Below are 24,992 nucleotides of genomic sequence, written 5' to 3' on the forward strand. Positions count from 1 at the left end.
TTTAGTTCAGGGGTTCTCAAAGTGGGGGTCGGGACCCCTCAGGGGGTCATGAGATTATTACATGGTGGGTCCTGAGCTGTCAGCCTCCACCACAAACCCTGCTCTGTGTCCAGCATTTATAATAGAGTTAAATATAAAAAATTAGTTTTTAATTTATAAGTTGGGGGTCACACTCAGAGGCTTGCTATGTGAAAGGGGTCACCAGTACAAAAGTTTGAGAACCACTTTATGCCAGCAAGCGTCCACACAGGGGAGTTACAATGCCACATGCTAGTGCATGCTGCAGTTCACACCCCTGTAGTTCAATTTTGGGGCCATGTAGACATTGCCTGAGATTTTATCTCCTCTGTTCTAGAAGGGATCTCTGCACGTCAAGCTGAAAACATATTACATGATATTGTGGGAAAGCTTGCACTGCCATTATTTGTACTATTTGTTCAGTGAAGAAATATGGAACTGCAGTCTCTGGGGCTGACACATTTCATAACTGCTAAATTATAGAAAAAATTATGAAAATGGTAACTAAAAAGAGCAATAAGTGGATAATAAACCCTTTGCGCATTCCTCCCTTGTAGTATGACTTTGTGGAACTCCTTGATGGTAGCAGGTTGATTGCAAGAGAACAGCGCAACCTGCTTGAATCAGAGAGAGCAGGCCGACAGACAAGGTCTATCAGTCTCCATGAGGCAGGTTTTATCCAGTATTTGGATTCTGGAGTCTGGCATCTGGCTTTTTATAATGATGGGAAAAATGCAGAGCAGGTGTCTTTTAATACCATTGTTATAGGTAAGCACAATCTTCCAAGTTTTCACCCAAAGCTGTAATCTAAGCATTCTGTTAAAAATAGAGATGAGTTTTTTGAGTTAAATACTCTGGTTGTTTTCACCAATGTTGAATTTATTAAGTTTTTTTTTCATTACTCAACAAAAGATATAGAAAATCTATTTTAATTGTTTAGTAATTGAAGTATGAAAGCCTCCCATGATGTATAGTTCACAAAGGAAGATGCTTTTTGAAACGTTCATTAAGCAGCATTAGGCTGTATTATGAGCATAAAGTAACTATCATTCTACTGTTTAAATCTTGAGCTTCTTGTTGTAACATAATGTAATAGGATACCACAAGCATTAATTACAGGAAATTAGCCACTATTTACTTTCTTACAATCACTAAACAAAGCGACATACATGCTTCTGCAAGACCTTCGTTTGCTATCTGTCACTAGTGGTTTAGAATTAGATGATAGACACCTTCTGTTCTAGTTTAGTATTGTGGTGGGAGTCTGTATGAATTATTTTTTGTACTCTTTCTTTCAGAGTCTGTAGTGGAATGCCCCCGAAATTGCCATGGGAACGGAGAGTGTGTTTCTGGATCATGCCATTGTTTTCCTGGATTTCTGGGCCCTGATTGTTCAAGAGGTATCTGAACCGAATTCTTTTCTTAAGTTAAAATAAATAAACTGCAGAAAGACAAGTCATTACTAATCTACCAAGGAAGAGAAACTGGCATGCAACATGTTTCATACATGTTCCTCTTTTTTTTCCTCAAAGCTTGATTGAAAAGGGTTTTGTTAATTCTTCTGTCGTGTTTTATTTCACAGCAGCCTGCCCAGTATTGTGTAGTGGCAACGGGCAGTATTCCAAAGGGCGCTGTCTCTGTTTCAGCGGTTGGAAGGGTACAGAGTGTGATGTGCCTACCACCCAGTGTATTGATCCTCAGTGTGGGGGCCGTGGGATTTGTATCATGGGCTCTTGTGCCTGCAACTCTGGGTACAAAGGAGAAAACTGTGAAGAAGGTAAATACATAAATATTTATCCAAGTATCTACAGTAATGTTTCTAAAATGTCAGATTACAACATAGTGGGTCAGATTTTTCAGCTGGTGTAAATCAGCATAGCACTATTGATTTCACTGGAGCCATGTCAATTTGCACTAGCTGAAAATCTGGCCCATTAAAGCCATGTGCTGGCAAATTGTTCACCTTGTATTAAACATACTAAAATATCCAGTTTGCTAGATATTTTGCTTTCAGCAGGTTTGTCTAATAATTTCAGCATATTAAAAATAGATTTACTTTATCAATCTGACATCGGCTAAGAGGGAAGCAAAAGAAAAGATGACTGTTAGAACATAGAAAGACAATGATTTTTCACATTGTAGAAGAAATTGTTACTCTATTGCACACAGTCTTTTCCACCAACATTTTTATAAAGACTTACAGTTGAAAATGCTGATTCAAATGCATCACAATGAAAAATTTTGCATCTTTTTTTGTATTTTGTATTCATTCTGGTGTGCTGTAAAGCGGAGTTCATTTTCTATTTATTTTTTTTAGGAGGAAAAAGCACCATTTCCCTTCCTCAATCAAATTGATTTTATTGATCTCCACATACAAAGTAATGCAATTAAGTCTCTGGAATTAAATTTTCAGACCATTGACCCTACAAGTGTAAAGTTTTATTGAGTCAAATTGCTAAATTAAATCTCGTCATCTAAAGCACATAAAAGTGAATTAAGAAGGATAGAGAATACCCAACTCATTTATTTCTCAAACAGGTTGAGGGTCCTATATAGCTGTCAGAACTCAGTAGTAGTGGATTAGGTCAGTTGATACTGCTTGTTAAAGAGAATCCAAGATTTTGTTACTCTGTGATTTGGAGAAGAGAGAGAAATACCCTGAAAACCCAAGTGAATCTTGGTGTAATTCAGGAAAATTACAAATCCGTGCAAGAGTCTCAGTTACATCAGTGACTTGGAGGTTTATGTCTGTTATCCCCAGGATGTCATTAAACCAGTTACACTTATGAACGTGGATCCTTACAATTACTTCTGATGTCCTAATGTACTACAAAGAAAATTACCAATATGCTAGCAAAAATGGATTAGAAGTTGCACTCTATTAGTTATATATTGATTTTTATTTATTTATTTGGTCAGATAGTGCTTGCTATCTTGTGATTAAAGCAGGTGGGCTAGGGGCCACCTCAGGACTTGAGTTCTACTCTCTGTTTTTCCACTGACTCATTACGTAACATTGTGATTCGCCTCATCGCCTCTTATCTCAGTTTACTGTTTGTTATTAAATGAGTGTAGTACTGTTCACCTCACAGGCATTTTTTAATTAATTCAGAAAGTGCTTAAAATCCTTGGATGATAATTGCTGCTATTGTAATTGTTAATAATATCATAGTAAAGATTATCTTTTTCTTTTCTCTCCAGCTGATTGCTTAGACCCAGCCTGTTCCAGTCATGGTGTGTGTATCCATGGAGAGTGCCACTGTAATCCAGGATGGGGTGGTAGCAACTGTGAAATACTAAAGACAATGTGTCCAGACCAGTGCTCTGGTCATGGGACGTACCTTCAAGAAAGTGGTACCTGCACTTGTGACCCTAATTGGACAGGTGCAGATTGCTCAAATGGTAAGAATTAAAAACATTCCCTATGTATAAAACTCTAAAATATTTTAAATTAATGCATAATCTTGCATTATTGTGTAAGAACCTGATCCAGCTGCCATTGAAGCTAAATCTTTCTGTTGACTGCAGTGGGAGCAGGATTAGGCCATAAATCATGAGTGAAACATTCAGAACGAATTACCATTTGTAAATATTTGAAAATCAAACAGTTTCTTCACTCAGATATTAATTGAAGGTGTGTTTTGCTGGTGGTTCACAGAAAAGAACAAAATGTTATATGTACCTTCTGCATTTAAGATCTGTATTGAAATATTCATCTACACATTTAGAACTGTGTTAATGACACATCCAGAAATATTTCCATTTGAAAAATCTATTTTTAGCTGCTTGGACAGGCCAATCCTGTAGTCCTTGTTCAGGCAAAACTCCAACTGAAGTTAATGGAAATTTTGCCTGAATAAGGACTGCATGATTAGGCCAACAGTTCTAGCAGGTAAGGCTTTCTTGAAGGCCAAAACTTGGCATTTAAGGCCAGTTGCTGATCTTAGATACATTGGTATAAATTTGGATTAAAATATGGAATAATTAGGTCAGAATCTGAATTTTAGTCTCAGTCTGAGAGCAACCTTTTTGTGCCAAATTTTGGAAAAAATTACTCATTTTGTAGCCACATAGTTAGAAATTATCTAGATTTTAAATATCAGATGTGTTTTGCCAAAAAAAGCAAATAATTTGTTAATAATCTAACAAAGTAGATGATGCTCTTAATGACACCTGGGCACGTGGCCTGCTTGAGGGGTACTGGTTTTATATCAAGTTATGAATGATATTTAACCAGTTCTCTGTAAATAACTGCCATTTTGAAATGCAGTTTGTGTCTGATATCTATGATATTGATCAACAGTCCTTGTAAATCACTGGTAGCTCAGGTATCAGATATAGGTATGGATTTTCAAGGGAAGGCAACAAAGTGTGAGAAAACTGTAGAAGGGGAGTATTTTCCCATATTTAATGTTCCATATTACTTTCAGATTTAGGCATTTACTTTGTGTATGCATATGTATTATCAGATACTAAAGTAATATTTGTACCTCCAAAGAAAAGGCGTTGTCCTCTACTATTCTGCTAATTTTGTTTTTGAATGTCTACTGAGCACAGAAAGCTTTCTGAGCTCATCTGGTATGGCATCCATGAGCTTAGGTTCTTATAAAAATGACTGTTTGTGGAAGGTCTGCTATATGGTTCAAAGAAAATATGGATTGTACACAACTTCTGATGGTATCCATCTTTATACACTACATGTTATTTTTGGTCATTCACTGTCTGTGCTCATGTTTCGAAAAGTAGTTGATAGTTGAAATGTATAAAAGTAATCTGTTTCATGTATATTCAGATATTTCAGTTACTTCAGATTTATGAAATAGAAACCAGTTTGTGCAATAAAATGTAAAGGACCCCTACTGAAGTTGTACAAAATGACCTTCAGATATTTAAAGTCAATAAATAAGTAAATCTTACTCATAAAGAAATATTTTGTAAAGCTGCTAAATGGAGAAGAATGAGTTATATCCATCAGACAGCTTACAGGGTTGAAATCAACAGAGCTTTCCTCTATCTTCATCAGCAATTTGTCCATTAATTAGCCCTTCAATTCCACTTCAATTAAATTAACTCTAATTAATAAGTTAATTACAAAGATTGACACACCTTGCTCAAAGCTAGTGTGCTTAAAGCTGATAAATACCTTCACCCTAATGAAAAATTGATTAGATTGAAGAAAAAAGGGGGAACCTCTGAAATAAAGGTTCTGCCTCTCTTGCAGCTGGGTTGATGTTCTGTAACTCTGAAGTTAATCAGATCATCTCAGATCTTTTAATCAAAAATTTAATTCAAAGTAGATAGAAAATGTTGTGTGGGAAAAACAGCAGAGCTCTCTTGCCCAGTAAACATTCTGCACTATTGCTCATAAGAAGTGCCATCAAAACTTGATGCTGTGATGAATGTTTTATAGCACTTTGAGGCAGAGAATTATAATCTATTGGGGGGAAAATACTACTGAATGAAAAACTGGAAACAAAGCCCATATGTAAAACCTTTCAGCCTCTTTTATGAGCGCTCTTTTTATTGCAGTCAAAAATCATTTCAGTTCTTTCTTGTTAGGGTGGTTTGTTGTCTTTTACAAGAAAACCCAAAGTAAATATAACATTCTTATGAACCAGCATATGTTTTTGATTAACTGTATTCTAAGAGACTAAAAAACATCCCTCAGGCTTTTTTTCTGTACTCAGCTTTACACAAATTAAGTTTTCCAAAGACTGACTGAATAAAGAAAAAAGATAAATGCAAACTATAACAACCTGAATTATTATCTTGTATTAGTTTTTGAGATGTAAGATATATTGTTTGGCCTATGAATAACTTAGGCCTTAATGTTCTTTTCAATTATTCTACTAGTTATAAAACCCTGTTAGTGTAAGTGACAAGTTGAATACTTTTGTTGATTGATTTTTAATAGTCTTCTGTTTTTAAACCAGACTGCCTAAAGCTGTCGTTGCTATAAATTTACAGAAATTTTAAAAAAATCTTATGTTTAACAGACATGTCACTATGTCAGCAATGCACTAATGTGTCTCACTGAGGCTGATTCTTTTTAATGAAAAAATATGTCAGAGATGGCACATTTCAAATTTGAAAGAAACCTGGGGGAAAGGAAAAAAGCCCCTTTGCTAAATTGAACTTTTGTTCAATTGTAGATTTTTGCCTATAATGTAAATGACCTGTAAGGAACATGGTACATTTAGTCACTAAAACTATGCCGTAAATTCTAATGGGTTTAAACACATATAATCTAAGCTATAAAAGGTAACTCTTAAGAAATATGTGCTCACAAAAATATAATTGGAAATTACTCAAAGCTAACTGACAGAAGAGCTGTGGAGATGTAGGCATTACTAAGTCTACTGGGTAACTAATTAAGCATTAGCAGAGATAAAATTCCATATTCCATATTCTCTTGGGTCCTACCTGAAAATGCTTTTAGCAGTAAATTCCTTTGATTTAATTTTGAAAGATTTTGCTTTCCTCCTTCATATGTTGAATTAAAATGTCACTTTGCTAATTAATGTGCGCTCTCCTCTTGTTCTTTCTCTTTTTCTCCCATCCCTCCTTTTAAATACAGAAATCTGTTCCGTGGACTGTGGCTCTCATGGTGTTTGCATGGGTGGAACATGTCGTTGCGAAGAAGGTTGGACTGGACCAGCCTGCAATCAAAGAGCCTGCCACCCTCGCTGTGCTGAACACGGAACCTGTAAAGATGGGAAGTGTGAATGTAGCCAGGGATGGAACGGAGAGCACTGTACTATTGGTAGGCTAGCTGTGCTTTAATATCTGTCTTCAATACGAAACTCAAAAAGCTAGAATTCCTGGCCTTTTGTGCATCAGAAATGTAACACTTTGAAGCTTGTTTCTTCAAACAGAATATTTGCACCTGTCAGTGTGTGTAAAGGAACTGATGTTTTAAGAAAGGAAATGATTACATAATGGCTCAACAATTCTTTACAGCTTGTTTGTCACAAATGGGAGGTGCAAGAATTTCCCTTTCAATCGTTTCCTGTAACTGCCTCCTGTAGAGGAGAAGCTTACATATTTTTTAAATCTGTAAATAAGTCTTCTGTTGCATGCTTTTTTATTTTTATGTGATAGTTTTCCAAAAGATGTGTTACTATGGTACCTTCCCCGGCCCCCTTTTCTAAGAAAAAAGCCTACAAAACTTAGTCTAACCTGAGCCCAAAAATAAAAACTCTTACCAAGGTGCTAAAGAAATCTAACTGCTACCCCCCCCATTATCCTTTTTGTTGACATAATGCATTTCTACTTTACAGTTGTACAAGATATCTGCTAAGCAAATAACATTACATTTCAAAGCACTTTTAAATGACAAATTCAAAAGAAGCAGTCTTCATTAATCTCTGTATGTTTCCATAATCAAAAATATTCTATCCTTTAGAAACTCCTGTGCTTTTATCATTGAATTATTTACACCCTGAATATTCTATATAACATAGACAATAAGAAAAGTGTGTGATCCTTTCCTTCAAATTATAATGAAAGTTCATTCTCTTTCTTAGAATTTCATTAATGTGTCTCCAGAAATTTACCAAAGGCCACATGCTGCCTTTGGATGTATACTTTTCCAATCACACAGAATTTGACAGGCATCTTTGGGCAGTGAGTAAATGCAGGGATTTGTGCTTGTGTATATACTAAAAAGAGCAGAAGAATTAGAAAAAGGGGAAGAAAAGTTGTCACAGAAAAGCAAGTGACACTATTATTTACTTGTCCTATCATAGCACCAGGTAGTCATGCACCAGGACCCCATTGTGCTAGGCATTGTACAAACACAGAGCAAAAAAAGATGGTGTTTACCCCAAAGAGTTTGTAATCTAAGTATAAGACTGATGGATACAAACAGATATGGGAGTACTAGGAATCAATGAGACACTATGATGAGAATTTTTTAATTAAATTGCAAGTTTGGTTGATGATAATAATAGTGTTGATATAATTAGACTTCTGTAAGGCATTTGACTTGATACCAGGTAACATTTTGAGTAAGAAACTAGAACAATACAAAATAAACTTGGCACACATGAAATGGATTAAAAACTGGCTAACCAATAGATCTCCAAATGTAGTTTTAAGTGGGGAATCATTACCAAGCAGATGTGTTTCAAGTGGTCTCCCATAGGGATTGATTCTTGGCCCTATGCTATTTAACATTTTTATCAGTGATGTGGAAGAAAACAAAATTATCACTTAGAAAGGTTGCAGATGACACAAAAATTGGAGGAGTGGTAAATAATGAAGATGACAGGTTGCTAATAGAAAGTGATCTGAATTGCTTTGGAAGTAGGTTGCAAACAAAACATATGCCTTTTAATATGGCCAAATATAAGGCTGTATATCTAGGAAGAAGGATGTAGGCCATACTTACAAGATGGGAAAGTCTATCCTGAGACGCAATGACTCTGAAAGACTCAGGAGTGATAACAGATGAACATGAGCTCCAAGTGCAATGCTGTGGCCAAAAGGGCTAATCTGATCTTTAGATGTATAAAGAGAGGATTATCGAGTAGCAGTGGAGGAGTTATGTTCCTTCTGTATTTGACACTGGTGCAACTGGTACTGGAATATTGCATCCTGTTCTGGTGTCCACAGTTCAAGAAGGATTCAAATTGGATAAACTGGTAAATTGGAGAGGATTCAGAGAAGGGCCACTAGAATTATTAACAGATTGGAAAATATGCCTTATTGTGAGAGACTCAGGAAGCTCAACAAAGAGGAGTTTAAGGGGTGACTTGATTACAGTTTATAAGTATCTACATAGGAAACAGAGAGAGATAAGGTAGGTGAGCTAATATCTTTCATTGGACCAACTTCTGTTAGTGAACAGGACAAAATTTTGAGCTTCACAGAGCTCTTCTTCAAGTCTGAGGAAGGTAACCAGAGTGTCCAAGCTAAATACAAGATGTGACAGATTGTTAAGCGTAAGTGATTCACACATGCTGTAGGACAGTGGTTCTTAAAGCCAGTCCGCCACTTGTTCAGGGAAAGCCCCTGATGGACCAGTTTGTTTACCTGCTGTGTCCACAGGTTTGGCCGATCGCAGCTCCCACTGGCCGCAGTTTGCCACTCCAGGCCACTGGGGGCTGCGGGAAGCGGCACAGGCCAATTGGCCTGGAGAGGCGACCGCAGCCAGTGGGAGCCACGATTGGCCGAACCTGCGGATGCAGCAGGTAAGCAGCGGACCAGCTGAGAACCACTGCTGTAGGAGATCACTTAAAATGAAGTGTAAAATTAACACCTTTGCTGTTCTAGAGCAATGGAAGGTTAGCAGGGAGTGTTACAAATTGTCATAATAAGCCATAAAACCAGTGTATTTGTTAAGTCAATGCTTTTTAGGACTTAAAGGACCAGCAGAGTTAGGAATTTAAATTCCAGGCTCATCTTTTGAAGGCATTATGCAGGTTTCCTTTGAGAATGAGGACTGAGAGGTCAGATACGGAGTGATTGCTTAGTGAAAAATGTTTGCCCATCAGTGGTATGATGTTTTTGTCTTTTTATCATTTTTTGGTGTGAGTTCATTCGAGAATGTCGTGATTGTCTGGTTTCACCAACGTAATTGTTGGGACATTTGATGCATTGGATATGGTACACCACATGTTGTGATAAGTGTTTGTATGGATCTTGAAAGGTGTGTTTTGGGGGTATTGATCATCATAGTGTGGAGATATGTCCACAGGTTTTGCATCTGTTTTGGCAGGGTCTGGTGCCACTTTCAACTGGTGTATCCTGGTCTATGGGGAGTTTGATTCTGATGAGCTTGGTGAGGTTGAGGCATTGTTTGAAGGACAGAAGAGAGGATTCGGGGAAGATTTTTTTCAGGATGTTGTCCCCATCAAATGTGGGTTGTAATTGTTTGATGATACTCCATATGGATTCTAGTATGGGATGGTAGTGACAGTGAAGGGTCTGCAGTCAGTGGGATATTTTTCTGTATTGAAGCAGAGGTCTCCTGCAATATTTGCGTGGCCTGCTCCATGTTCCAATCTACAGTACAGTACTAGGTAGTTTTAAGTGAGTATCCCACACTTCCTCTTCAGAGCATGTTCTGTTGTATCCAAGTGCCTGGCTGTAGATAACAGATTTCTTGGTATGTCTGGTGTGATTGTTGGATCTCTGGAGGTAATTGTGATGATTCATGGGATTTCTTAAATATAGTCTGTATGTAGGGTTCCATTGTTTAAATTGATCATGGTGTCCAGGAAGTTGATGATGGTATGGGACTGTTCTAGAGAGATAAACACCACAACTACAACAACATTGCAAAACATAGGAAACAGAAATTTGATAATAAAGGGCTCTTCAATCTAGCAGACAAAGGTATAATAAGATCCAGTGGCTGGAAGTTGAAGCTAGACAAATTCAGACAAGAATTAAGGTGAGCATTTTTAAGAGTGAGTATAATTAACCATTGGCACAATTTACCAAGGGTCATGGTGGATTATCCATCACTGGAAAATTTTAAATCAAGATTGGTTGTTTTTCTAAAATATAAGAGCTGTTTAAAACAGAAATTAATTGTAGGAAGTCCTCTGGGGTCTGCGTTATACAGAAGGTCAGATTAGATTATCACAATGGTCTCTTCTGTTTTTATAATCTACGAGTCTATGAATATTCTTCATCTTGGTAGGCAGTGGTCTAATCTCACCTGTGAGCTAACTGTTGTCAAGGTTTTCATAGACATCATGGCAAAGGAGAGTTTTAAGGAGATTTTGAAAGAGGATAATGAGGTAGCTTTGCAGATGTTTATGGGAAGCTTCTCCCAAGAAGAGAGGGTAGCATGAAGTACAAAGGTGCTTGTATGAAAATTTAATAATTTGCTGATGGAGGCAGACATCATGGACTGAACATAGGTGGGAGTTGACATCTCGATAATGAATAAGAGATGATAGGCAAGATGGAGATAGGCTATTGAGGGCCTTGAAAGTGAAGACGAGTAGTTTATATTTGATGCAATAGAGAAGGGAAACCCAGTGAAGGGCTGCAGTAGGTGTGAGATGGTCAAATTGTTGGGCCTAGAAAATGATCTTTGCTGCAGAACTCTTAATGGATATAATTGAGGCAAGATTGCATTATTCAAGGCCAGACAAAAGGATGCAAAATATTGCAGTAATTGAGATGCAAGATGATGAGAGCTTGGACAAGGCTTGTTGGGTTTTTTAGGTATGAGGAAAGCCATATCTTAGAGTAGAAAGAGTCAATAAGAACTAGACATATGCTAGTAGTGAGGACCTACAACGTGATCCAGGTTGAAGAGGACGCACAGATTATGGACCTAAGTGACAGGATGGTGGTCTTGTCCACATGATTAAAAAGAGACAGGAGGGAGGTTTCTGCAGGGGCCTGATTAAGAGCTCTTTTTTTAGACAGGTTCAGGTTTTTTTGACCGCCATGAAGAGATATCAGAGAGACAGGCTGAGGTTTTAGTTTGGACAGAAGGAAATAGGTGAAGAATGGGGAGGGAGGTCTGGAGTTGTCAGCATAAAGATGGCAGTTGAATTTGTGCTTGTGGATGAGATTACCCACAAATAAGGTGTATAGAGAGAAGAGAGAGGCAACAAGGACAGAGTCCGGTGAAACCCTTCCAGCAAGTTGGAAAGGGGATGAGAAGGACCCACTGAAGCACATGTTTAAGAGAGGTAGGAGGAGAATAACTTACCTTAAAATTAATCATAAGAAAAAATGGGAGAGCAAGATAAAGCCTTTCCTTAGGTAGCTTTAACTTGCCAAATAGCAATTACTCAGCAGATCACTCTACTGTTGGTCTCACTGACCTGGGCTGCATTACCTGGGTTATAGTTGTACACAGAGTAACTGTTCTTGGACAATATTTCCAACATATTAGGCACAAACAGGTTCTTCTTCAGCATTGGGCAAGCAGGTCTGACTTTTTCAATACATATATTTATTGTGTGGTCACTGTTGTCAGGAAAATCCCACCTTTGATTAATGTTCGATTTGTTTGTGTTGCTTTTATGGTCTCTAAGACTTGTGATGAAGCACAGGATCATATGCCACACTGATATGTATGTTTTTCTTAGAGATGTTCTCTTTGAGACCCCAGTGTTACAGAGAAATCAGGTCCTTTTCTTGCTCTTAACCAGCTTAACGTAGTTCTGTCTTAGGCTATGTCTACACTGTGAGCTAGGGGCATGATTCCCCTGCTCATGTATAGATACTCACCATAGCTCGATGAGAGCTAGCACAAGTATAAATGATAGCAGTATAGTCGTGGAGGCACAGCTGAGCCATGCCAGGTATAAACACATCTAAAAAATGGTGGGCACATACTTGGCGTAGCTCAGCTGTGCCTCTGCAGCTGATGCCCATGCTACAATGCTATTTATACTTGCACTAGCTCTATTCGAGTTACCTCATGTATATTCATATGAACAGGGGAATCACACACCTAACTCATAGTGTAGCCATTGTGGAATTGGAATTGATTCTTCCTCAGCCTGGTGCGCAAAGAGCCAATGAGCCCTTGTCCTAGCCCCTCTAGGTTATATAACCGTATGGCCACCAAAGTAACAGATTTCAAAGCGCAAGTAATATCTGCGTACACAGTACTCCCATAGCCATCCTTTGCCTATAAAACCAAACATTTTTATACCATGTACTGGCACAACTTGCCCTTGGTGGCAAAATAGTTAGATAGTTTGCATTGTGCATGTGGCAGTCTTGCATGTTCCCTTCTGTATTGAAAAAGTAGGAAATCCCTTTACTCACAATTTCATATGCTGTTCAGCAGCTAGATACTAGGGTAATATATCAAAACCCAGTTTATCAGATCTAATTGGGACTGGGGCCAGATCCAATCATTAAGATTTCAGATAATCCAGAGACTGGAAAAATGTGAGGCTGCACCACTGTCTAGCAGCCACCTCGCCAGCTTCTGGACCTGTGCTTCGTGACTGTGCAGTTAATACAGAGAGCCAGATAATGGAGGGACAGATAAATGGGGTTCTACTGTACGTACTTTAGAAATCGACATAAATTAGATATATACACAACTAGCCAAATGCCACCCAAAGTTCACATGCACAAATTCCCATTATTATGTGGACAGATCTATCCACTCAATATTTTGCACTGTCATGTCCACACTACATCCAAATGATGGGAGAGATATGTGCACATTAATCATAAAGGCATGAATGGAGCCTTAAGTAGGTAACGGCATTAACTGAACTGTCCAACTCGATAATCTGTTTGACTATCTAAAGAGCTATGGTTTTACATAAAGCATGAGCACAGTTTGAGACAGTAAAGTGAAGAATATTCCAAGTGTCTACTGAGAACTTCTGTTTGTCTCTAAATGTTTGTTTTATTTCTATTCATTTTCAGTTAGCCTACTGGTTGCGTTCCTCAAGTTGGCACATATTAAACAGCCAAAAAACCCATTTCTGTGTTTTAAAGAAGATAGTCCTTTGTGGAATTCTCTTCTAATAATATGTTAAACATCAAGTTGTTTATTGAGTTACATTGATTTTCATGTACATTCAGGCAATTCACATGGAAATTTGACCTGGGGGAATTCCTAATTCCTTTAAGCTACAAAATACAAGCTATTTGTTTTTATTCTCATTCTTTAGTACATTGGGAAACAAGATCATTAATGATCACAAAGACATGCTTTGTTTGTTGAGACAAAACTTAGACATGCACTGCTCAGCATACCTCTATTAAACACCAGGGTGGCTCTGGGGTTTAGAATGCCAAAGATTGGAAAATTGCAAATGAAATACACACAGCTGGGGAGTTAGCTCTTAAACAATATGGAAAAAAATCAAATGCATTATAAGTATGGACACATATTGCACTAGATCTTCTTATCTTTGATAAGCAGTATAGCAAGAGTGGTATTTGTTTCAAATAAGTTATGAGTCCAGAGCTTTTAGTGCTTCCTCCAGCACACTTTTTCACACTAATAGTTTTTTCACAAATTAATAGATATAAAATATATTTGGGTTTTCTAATGTTTAAAACTGTGGAAAGCATTAGCAAGGTTATCAAGAATTTTAAGTAGTGCTAGATGGGAAGGATCAGCCAGGAAATCTATCGGGATTGTATTCTCACTTATGTTGGCATTTATACCTTGAAATAATTTTTGTTTCCAGTTATTTAATTTAAATCTGTTTTTCTTAGATAATTTAAAATGAGTAAGGGGTATTGTGATATGTAAGAACCAATATGTAAAGTAAACAAAACTAACCTTAATACTGACCCTATTCTTTTGGTTACTTCGACTAACAGGAAAATAGATCAAAGATTAATTTATATGCATGATTTATATGGCTCTTTGTAGTTGCACACAGTATTTCACTTAATGACATACCTGCTCATGATACACTCATTGTGTGGTCTGTATGATACACGCACAATTCCAAAGATTGATGTACAAGTTGTTCAGCAAGAGTTGCATGCTCAGGTAGGACTTAATCCTGAAATGTACTTAAGTCGATAAGAGTTGAAGGAGCATGGAATCTCCCACAGATGCTCAGCACCTTGTAGGGTTGAGTCAATAAAGGGCAGTGTATGTTCCAAAGCACATTAAGTGCTAAGGAAATTAAAGGATTTCTAAATTACTCTGTATATTTTTCCCCTTGGAGTGGTAAGATTTTACCTCTGCTTACGTGGGAACAGTTTAGATCAAGGATTATTTTATAACAGAGCCCCAGGCCAAGGCCATGGGAAATTACCTGCCCGATTCTTTGTTTGGTCTGGGTGTGACATTCATGAGTCTGAGGTTAGAATGTGACCCTTTATTATTTTGTGAAGATCTATTTTTTGCCTCTTATGGTAGATTTTCATCCTAAACGAATTCTATTTCTATTCAAATAATTGGGCCCATATTAAAATTTTTGGTGATTTTTTGTTTGTTTTTTAAGTATTAAGCACAGAGGCCACCCAGTTTCTGTAATTGTAGTTTGCATATTGAAAATTGGAATTTCTATCCTCAACCTCTACCTTTATCTCTGTGTGTATGCAAGATTGCACATGCACAACTGGACACCAGATAGACTCCTGAGTGAACGTTTATTCCTTAATTATGTTTTCTGATTGCAGTTTTGCTAAAATGTTTTTTGTTGCTGCTTGTTATTGTTATGTTTTCTTTTTATGCCCCGTTCACAATGAGTTCAGTGACCCTCTCCTTTTTGAATAGCTATATTGTAAAATTGGAAGAGAGAGTGTTTGTTTGAAATGGGGCTATTATTTCTGTGATTTAACTGTCATGTACCCTTAATAAATTAAGTAATAATCATAGAAATCCCATAAATATGAATACTTTGCCAGCTGCTTTTCCATTAAACTCTGCTAGCTGAATGAAATCAGTAAATAATTATGTTGGTGGGGAATCTGTTATATCCAAGTGTTGTATAATGTCTCCGTTTTACAACACAGCTTAATTTTTTCCAAAAACCAAATTAGTTTTTAGCGTAATCTAAATTGCAAATTGGCCAATTTGCATTAAAACTATGCCTTCTTGTTCTGATTTGTCAACACCTCTTTTTTAAAAAGTCGTTAACATTAAGCATGGGTGGGTAAGACCATCTGTTTATGGAGCTTGCCTGCAGCTCCATCACTTAACACATGAGACAGGTTACAGCTGTTTAATTGTTATGGTGTTGAACGATTATCATTCTGTCCAAAATTAATATTTATATATGTATGCATAGAAAGCATGTGGTTAAACATAAGTGATCGAAATGTGGATTAACATCATTAAGCATTCATTAATTAATCCCACAGGAGGGCTGAAGTTGGAATAGCGGTATTCACACTACTTTTTTAGTAACTGCATGAGGTTACTTTATCTAATGGCCATAATTGAAATTAGCCTCAAATAATGATGGACAGTAAATAAAAATGTACAGTTTGTAATACATTTGTATCCCTATGGGAATCAGGCATTCCTTGTTTTATCTTCTAAGAACTTTTGAAAGATTATTTCCCCTAAAATTCAGTGAAAAGAAAAAAAGTAGACAAAGTACTTTTTTACTGTTTTCTGTTGCATGAAATCATGAATCAATGTTTAAAAAAATAAAACATGGATTTTCTTGAGTAAGAGATTGCCACAGGTAGGCCACATTAATTAGATAAACGAGATAGTTGAAAGTTATAGATATTCATAATTAAAAATAAATGGAAAATTGCAAACAGAAATTAATCCACCTTATGTCACAGGACTAGTGAAAATGAATAGGAAAATGATCATGTGCCATGTGGACTTCCATTGGCATCTCTGGGTACTGGCTGTGGAGCTCTTTGTGAGTATGTGGCCCTAAAGCTAAAGTCACTATTATGCTCTTTTTCAAGTTGACCATGAGTAGCGTAAGCTCAAAACTATTGAGTGACCCATTGTTTCATGTTCTCTATGTATATAAATCTCCCCACTGTATTTTCCACTGAATGCATCCGATGAAGTGAGCTGTAGCTCACAAAAGCTTATGCTCAAATAAATTTGTTAGTCTCTAAGGTGCCACAAGTACTCCTTTTCTTTTTGTGGATACAGACTAACACGGCTGCTACTCTGAAAGGCATACTTAGTTATTCAGTATTCTCCTCTGTAGCATTGTAAGACCTGCCTGGGCTTAATTTAATTTGTGTTTAGCTCAGGGCTCATTTTACAACAGATTTCAAATATGACCATAGAGAAAGCACTACTTTTTATCAGATCAGAGTTCAAGTATAAGCCATATTTTGTCCTCTTGTTCAAAGACCAGCTTGGGTGCCTGATTGATTTTCCTTACAAGTAGGGGAAGCAGATGAGGTTGATCTGAGTTGGGGGGCAGCACGAATAGGAGATATTACCAGCTCCACTGCATCATTTCTCCTTCCACTGATCCTGAGAAAGCTCCTCTGCTGGTGCACCATGTGGCGGAGCTTCATCTGGAAAAGTCAGGGAGAGGATTATTCTTCACAGCATTATTCCCTTTAGCCCCATAGTTTTGTGCAATATAAAATAGTACTAATTTATTCAAAACTATTTAATACTGGATGCTCCTCTGCATTGTGAAACCTTGCGGAGGGCGTATGTGGGACAGTGTTCACTCCAAGGGACACCAGGACAGCATGATTCCTGAGGAAGCCATGCTGCCATATGAGCTATAGAATCATAGTCTTTAAGGTCAGAAGGGACCATTATGATCATCTAGTCTGACCTCCTGCACAACGCAGGACACAGAATCTCACCCACCCACTTCTGTAACAAACCTCTAACCTATGTCTGAGCTATTGAAGTCCTCAAATCGTGGTTTAAAGACTTCGAGGTGCAGAGAATCCTGCAGCAAGTGACCCATGCCCCACGCTGCAGAGGAAGATGAAAAACCCATAGGGCCTCTGCCAATCTGCCCTGGAGGAAAGTTCCTTCCCGACCCCAAATATGGCGATCAGCTAAAACCTGAGTGTGTGGGCAAGACTCACTAACCAGACACCAAGGAAAGAATTCTCTGTAGTAACTCAGATCCCACCCCATCTAACATCTCCCCTCAGCCTTTGATTGGTTAGGCTAAACAAGCCAAGCTCCTTGAGTCTCCTTTCATTCTTTGAATCATCCTAGTAGCCCTCTCTGTACCTGTTCTAGTTTGAATTCATCTTTCTTAAACATGGGAGACCAGAAATGCACACAGTATTCCAGATGAGGTTTCACCAGTGCCTTGTATAATGGTACTAACACCTCCTTGTCTCTACTGGAAATACCTCGCCTGATGCATCCCAAGATCGCATTAGCTTTTTTCACGGCCACATCACATTGGCGGCTCATAGTCATCCTACGATGAACCAATACTCCGAGATCCTTCACCTCCTCTGTTACTTCCAAGTGATGCATCCCCAGTTTATAACAAAAATTATTGTTATTAATCCGTAAATGCATGACCTTGTACTTTTCACTATTAAATTCATCCCAAACCCTATTACCCTATTACTATTACTCCAGTTTACAAAGTCATCCAGATCTTCCTGTATGATATCCTGGTCTTTTCTGAATTGGCAATACCTCCCAGCTTTGTGTCATCCGGCAACTTTATTAGAACATTCCTGTTTTTTGTGCCAAGGTCAGTAATAAAAAGATTGGTCCCAAAACCAGTCCCTGAGGAACTCCACTAGTAACGTCCTTCCAGCCTGACAGTTCATCTTTCAGTGTGACCTGTTGTAGTCTCCCTTTTAACCATTTCCTTATCCACCTTTCAATTTTCATATTGATCCCCATCTTTTCCAATTTAGCTAATAATTCCCCATGTGGAACTGTATCAAATGCCTTATTGAAATCAAGATAAATTAGATCCACTGCGTTTCCTTTGTCTAAAAAATCTGTTATCGTCTCAAAGAAGGAGATCAGGTTGGTTTGACACGATCTACCTTTTGTAAAACCATGTTGTACTTTGTCCCATTTACCGTTGACCTCAATGTCCTTAACTACTTTCTCCTTCAAAATTTTTTCCAGGACCTTGCATACTACAGATGTCAAACTCACAGGCCTGTAGTTACCCCGGATCACTTTTTTCCCCTTTCTTAAAAATAGGAACTATGTTAGCAATTCTCCAGTCATATGGTACAACCCCTTAGTTTACCGATTCATTAAAAATTTTTTCTAATGGGCTTGCAATTTCATATTCCAGTTCCTTTAATATTATTGGATGAAGATTATCTGGGCCTCCCATTAAGCTGTTCAAGTTTTACTTCTACCTCTGATGTGGTAATATCTACCTCCATATCCTCCTTCCCATTTGTAGTCCTACCATTATCCGTAAGCTCCTCATTAAAGACTGAGACAAAGTATTTGTTTAGATAGATTATCCTTAACCACTACTCCATCCTCAGTGTTTAGCAGTCCCACTTCTTCTTTCTTTGTTTTCTTCTTATTTATATGGCTATAGAACCTTTTACTATTGGTTTTAATTCCCTTTGCAAGGTCCAACTCTACATGGCTTTTGACCTTTCTCACTTTATCCCTACATGTTCTGACCTCAATAAGATAGCTTTCCTTGCTAATCCCTCCCATCTTCCACTCCTTGTAGGCTTTCTGCTTTTTTTTAATGACCTCTCTAAGATGCTTGCTCATCCAGCTTGGTCTACAACTGCCTATGAATTTTTTCCCCTTTCTTGGGATGCAGGCTTCTGATAGTTTCTGCAACTTTGACTTGAAGTAATTCCAGGCCTCCTCTGCCTTTAGATCCACAAGTTGTTTAGTCCAATCCACTTCCCTAACTTATTTTCTTAATTTTTTTAAAGTTAGCTCTTTTGAAATCAAAAACCCTAGTCACAGATCTATTTTTGTTTATCCTTCCATTTAGTTTGAACTGAATTAGCCCATGATCACTCGAACCAAGGTTGTCCCCTATAACCATTTCTTCTATGAGATCCTCACTACTCCCAAATCTAAAATGGCAACCCCTCTTGTTGGTTCAGCAACTACTTGGTGAAGGAATCCATCAGCTATTGCATCCAAGAAAATCTGAGCCCTATTATGATTACTAGCACTTGTTCTCCTGTGTATATCAGGGAAGTTAAAGTCTCCCATGATCACACAATTCCCATTAGTATTTACTTCATTTAAAACATTAAAGAGGTCTCTATCCATATCCAAATTAGGTCTCGGTGGTCTATAGCACACCCCAAGCACTATCCCGGGGAGGCTTTAGTAGCTTTCTTCCCCAATGTGATTTTTGCCCAGACAGACTCTGTCTTATCCATTCCATCAGTTCTTATTTCTTTGCAGTCTACCTCATCGTTGATATACAATGCTACTCCACCACCTTTACATACCTGTAGTCCAGCACATATCCTTCAATACCTGTAGTCCAGTCATGACTACGATTCCACCATGTTTCTGTTATCCCTATAATATCTGGTTTCACTTCCAGCACCAGTAGTTGAGTTCCTCCATTTTGTTACCTAGGCTCCTCACATTAGCATACGAACATCTTAATTTTTGCTGTTTGGCCTCGCTCACATTCTTTACCCGATTAGGAATGGTCATTCTACCGCCAGTATCACCTATTAGACTGATATGTACACTACCCTTCCTCCTTGCGTCCATTCTCCTACCCACGGCTGTATCCTTTCTTACTTTGTTTTCTTCCTTCTTAATGTTAAATCCGGCGTGGAGATTACCTGGACATCTCCCAGTCATCTCCCCCAGATTCCTAATTTAAAGCTCTCTTGATTAGTTGTGCCATCCTCCATCCTAGAAGTCTATTTCCCTCCTTATTCAGGTGAAGTCCATCCCAAGAGAACAGTCCTCTGTCCATGAATGCTTCCCAGTGGCCTTACATCCCAAAGCCCTCCTAATAGCAGGGTGGAACAGGGAGCTCTGCAGAATGCTGTACATCTGAGCCTCTGTGTGGGTGCCCTTCTTGAAACATGGGTGACCCCAAACTTGTATAGATCATAAAACATCTGTAAATTTTGATAGCACAAACACACTCACAAGGCAGAATGATTAATTGGATACTTCTGCCACCTTCAGAAGTTTTTCTTTCATAGGGGACAATCTAGACTTTGGTTTTCTTTTACTTGCTTTCTTTTTTCCCAGGGAGCAGGGAAGCTTTTTGTTTTATATATGAATGTACGGTTATGATCAGAAAAGTGACTATGTAAAAATGGCATTTTCCATATTTAAAAGATCTGTTCCTTGTATATATGCAGAATCTCATCAGCTGACAACAGAAAGATTGTAGCATTCCTTTTCATTCCTGAAAGCACTGCAAAGCAACAGCTATGGAAAGGGAGCTGGATCCTATTGTGGAGCATACATCATCAACAGTATTCTTAATAAGTTCCAATTACACACATTCATGATGCCTAGGGGAAAAAGAACACATTCTGACTTTCTGATCCCAGATGGAGTTTTCAGGGGTAGCAGACAGAAAAACCTTATTTTTACTTGAAACTGAACAATTTTTTAATTGAGTCATTGAAATACAATAAACCCCTATGATGCCATTTTTTCCAGAGGATCACTTTTCAGACTATAACTGCCCTTTAAATTGATCATATCTTTCATCTCTCCTATATTTCTTCTTTAGTCCTTGATGTAGAGAAAATTTTCTATTATTCTGCTTACATCATTAGCATACCCGATAAACATTTCCCACAAATGGATCTACCATAGAAAGCAGCAGATCTTTCTGCTGAAGAGCTTCCAAACAAATTTTTTCTTCCCAGAATTTGAAAATTTTAGAGTATATGTATTCTCTCCCTCTCTCTCATATATATATATAAATGGGCTGTCTATTAATCGCAGTTAACTCATGCAATTAACTCAAAAAAATTAACTGCGATTAAAAAAATTAATCTCGATTAATTGCACTGTTAAAAAATAGAATGCCAATTGAAATTTATTAAATATTTTTGGAAGTTTTTCTACATTTTCAAATGTATTGATTTCTGTAACAACACAGAATAAAAAGTGTCCAGTGCTCACTTTATATTATTTTTTATTACAAATATTTGCTCTGTAAAAATGATAAACAAAAGAGATATTATTTTTCATTTCACCTCTTACAAGTACTGTAGTGCAAACTCTTTATCATGACAGTTGAACTTACTAATGTAGAATTATATACAAAAAAACCTGCATTCAAAAATAAAACAATGTAAAACTTTAGAACCTACAAGTCCACCCAGTCCTACTTCAGCCAATCGTTCACACAAACATGTTTGATTACATTTGAAGGAGATAATGCTGGCCACTTCTTGTTTAAAATGTCTCCTGAAAGCGAGAAGAGGCGTTCTCATGGCACTTTTGTAATTGGCATCGCAAGATACTTATGTGCCAGATACACTAAAGATTCATATGTCCCTTCATGGTTCTACCACCATTCCAGAGGACATGTATCCATCCTGATGACAGGTTCTGCTCGACAACGATCCAAAGCAGAGAGGATCGATGCATGTTCATTTTCATCATCTGAGTCAGATGCCACCAGCAGAAAATTGATTTTCTTTTTTGGCGATTCGGGTTCTATAGTTTCCGCATCAGAGTGTTGCTCTTTTAAGACTTCTGAAAGCATGCTTCACACCTCATCCCTCTCTGATTTTGAAAGGCACTTCAGATTTTTAAACCTTGGGTCAAGTGCTGTATCTATTTTTAGAAATCTCACATTGATACCTTCTTTGCGTTTTGTCAAATCTGCTGTGAAAGTGATCTTAAAATAAACATATGCTGGGTCATCATCCGAGACTGCTATAACATGAAATATATGCAGAATGCGGGAAAACATAGAGTAGGAGACATACAATTCTCCCCCAAGGAGTTCAGTCACAAATTTAATTAACGCACTATTTTTTTAACAAGCATCATCAGCATGGAAGTATGTCCTCCAGAATGGTGATTGAAGCATAAAGGGGCATACGAATGTTTAGCATATCTAGCACTTAAATACGTTGCAATGCCAGCTACAATAGTGCCATGCAATTGCTTGTTCTCACTTTCAGGTGACATTGTAAATAAGAAGCAGGCAGCAGTATGTCCTATAAACATAAACAAACTTGTTTGTCTTAGCAATTGGCTGAACAAAAAGTAGGACTGAATGGACTTGTAGGCGCTAACATTTTACATTGTTTTGTTTTTGAATGCAGTTATATAACAAACAAATCTACATTTGTAAGTTCAACTGCTATGATAGAGATTTCACTTCAGTACTTGTATTAGGTGAATTGAAATATACTATTTCTTTTGTTTTTTACAGTGCAAATATTTGTAATAAAAATAAATATAAAGTGAGCACTGTACACTTTGTATTCTGTGTTGTAACTGAAATCAGTATATTTGAAAATGTAGAAAACATCAAAAAATATTTAAATAAATGGTATTCTATTATTGTTTAACAGTGCAATTAATCATGCGATTAATTGTGATTAATTTTTAATAGCTTGAAAGCCCTAATATATACACATACGCATACTTTTAATATATGTTTAAAGTATTTTAATGTTCCTAGCTCATATATACTAAGAATTCTTCTTCATACATGCTAAGAAAAGCATTTTTTGAAATTTCAGATTTATGATTGAAAGAAAATATACTTTCTTCTCGTAAAATGATATAATTGAATGTCATATTAATATTTGACATAAAAATGAAAAACCTCAACATATTTTTGATTTAATGGGATTGGTCCAATGACATGAAAAAACCTGCAAAATGTGTATTTTCACTTGAAAATAAGATTATTTTTGAGTAAAAATATGTCCATTGTCATTCTAAAACACTCTTTTCAAGTAAGAACCTCCACAATGTCAAATTGTATTACAAAGATCATCAAAAGATTGTGGGTGAAATCCTAGCTGCATTGAAGTCAGTTTTTCCATTGACTTCAGTAGAACGAGGATTTCACCCATGATATTTAAAGTGAACATTTTAATTAACATTTTAAGTAAAGCTCAGTTTTTTAATCACAAAATGGCCCACAACAAAATTCTCAATGTTTCCCGTAACTTCATACAACTATATTTCTGATTTTCCTTGTGTAAGCAGAAATATTCATGTTCATAGTTACCAGGTCATGCGTCAAACCTGTATAATATTTGTGAGCGCAAGTATCAGTATTAAAGGTTTTACATTTGCAGATGTCTTTAAGACATGACAGCCAGCCAGGGCTACACAATTGAAGTAGCTTAAAAAAAGTAAACCACGCCATCTTTTGGAGAGCCAACATCTGAAATACAAATTAGTTTAAGTACTCTAAATTCCTAACTGGATGATTATCATTAAAATGTAGACAGGCACATTTTGCAGAATAGCAGAATCTCATAGATCTGAAGAATGTTTCAGCTTCCTGAAAAGCTTACTTAAGTTGAAGAGACTAGTAAATAACTTATTGTAGGTTACTAGTTAAATCAGTCATGTAGGGCCAGACATAGGCCAGAAGCACTTTTAGTCGGGAACAAAGATGAAAACAACATCATCTCATTCCTATTTACTTTCAGGCCTAAATTCTGCCTTCATGTTCTTGTGTTTAACCCTATTAGAAGGCAGTGAGATTTGTATACATATATCTGAGGTCATAATATACCTCGTAAGTGACCTAAAAAGGAAAAAAAAGTTGGGTTTGTTCCTTTGTCAGGTTTGTGTTTCGTGCCATACATATTAGAGATTCTGTTTTCCTGCTTGTTTTTTCACCTGAGAAATATCAGGAATGTCAAATCTGGTCTTTGTTTGAGAACTTGTTAGAGGTCTCCAGTGTGATTTTGAGCTTCCTCAGCCCTTAATGGAGTGTCAGGGTTTTAAAACCTTAAGAAGGACATCTTATCTCCCAAATATTTCTCAGGTGTTTGAATTAAATAGTAAACAGAAAGGAGGCCACTAGGGACTGCTCATGAAAACATGTACCTATGAACAGCCTCACACTCCTAATTCCTATTTAAATCTTTAAAAACAACCAAAAATGTTTACTCTAAACTCCACATGGAGTGTCAGTAATGAATACTAGTCAAGTTATTCTAAGATAGAGAATAGAGATAATTTTCCATTTATTCTGCTGCTCGTTGCAGAAATATGTAGTGGACATTTACAGATCATGCTAGAGTAAGTGCAAAATCCCATTGAAGGAACCATGGAAGATTTACCTGGAAAGGGCATTCCATCTACATCTTCCGAGATATGAGCTGTGACAGCAACAAGGGAATTCAGATAGGTTAAAAGTAGCCTGACAGGGAAAGGTGTACAAACTGCCATTTTATTCCCAGCAATGCTCAGAATTTATTATAACTCTAAAACCAAGTTCTTCCAAACTCTGGAAAAGGAAGAATGTAACTTATTTACACTGCCTGATGAAACTTGATAATAACAGAAAGACAATACATAGAATACATTTATAGTCACTTGGATTGGTGACTGCTGTGTCTCATTTATTTTAAATTTCTGTGTGTCGGTTTCATATTTCTCCCAGTCCACAGTTTGTGGGAAAAGAAAGAGCATAGTAATGTAAACATCTTCGTTCTGG

General features: G+C 37.2%; 1 protein-coding gene across 5 annotated transcripts in view; it reads left to right on the forward strand.

Annotated features, from left to right (window-relative positions):
• TENM3 (teneurin transmembrane protein 3) overlaps positions 1-24,992 on the forward strand; it is a 2,178,135-nt gene that overhangs the window by 2,059,319 nt on the left and 93,824 nt on the right. For all 5 annotated transcript variants that reach the window (XM_043513542.1, XM_043513543.1, XM_038399412.2 and 2 more), the window contains 5 exons: positions 576-786; positions 1,317-1,418; positions 1,601-1,795; positions 3,220-3,420; positions 6,596-6,781. In XM_043513542.1, the coding sequence (XP_043369477.1) occupies positions 576-786; positions 1,317-1,418; positions 1,601-1,795; positions 3,220-3,420; positions 6,596-6,781 (895 nt within the window). The remainder of the gene's footprint in view (positions 1-575; positions 787-1,316; positions 1,419-1,600; positions 1,796-3,219; positions 3,421-6,595; positions 6,782-24,992) is intronic.

The sequence above is a fragment of the Dermochelys coriacea genome, chromosome 4, assembly GCF_009764565.3.
Source record: "Dermochelys coriacea isolate rDerCor1 chromosome 4, rDerCor1.pri.v4, whole genome shotgun sequence".
In the NCBI taxonomy this organism is placed as follows: Eukaryota; Metazoa; Chordata; order Testudines; family Dermochelyidae; genus Dermochelys; species Dermochelys coriacea.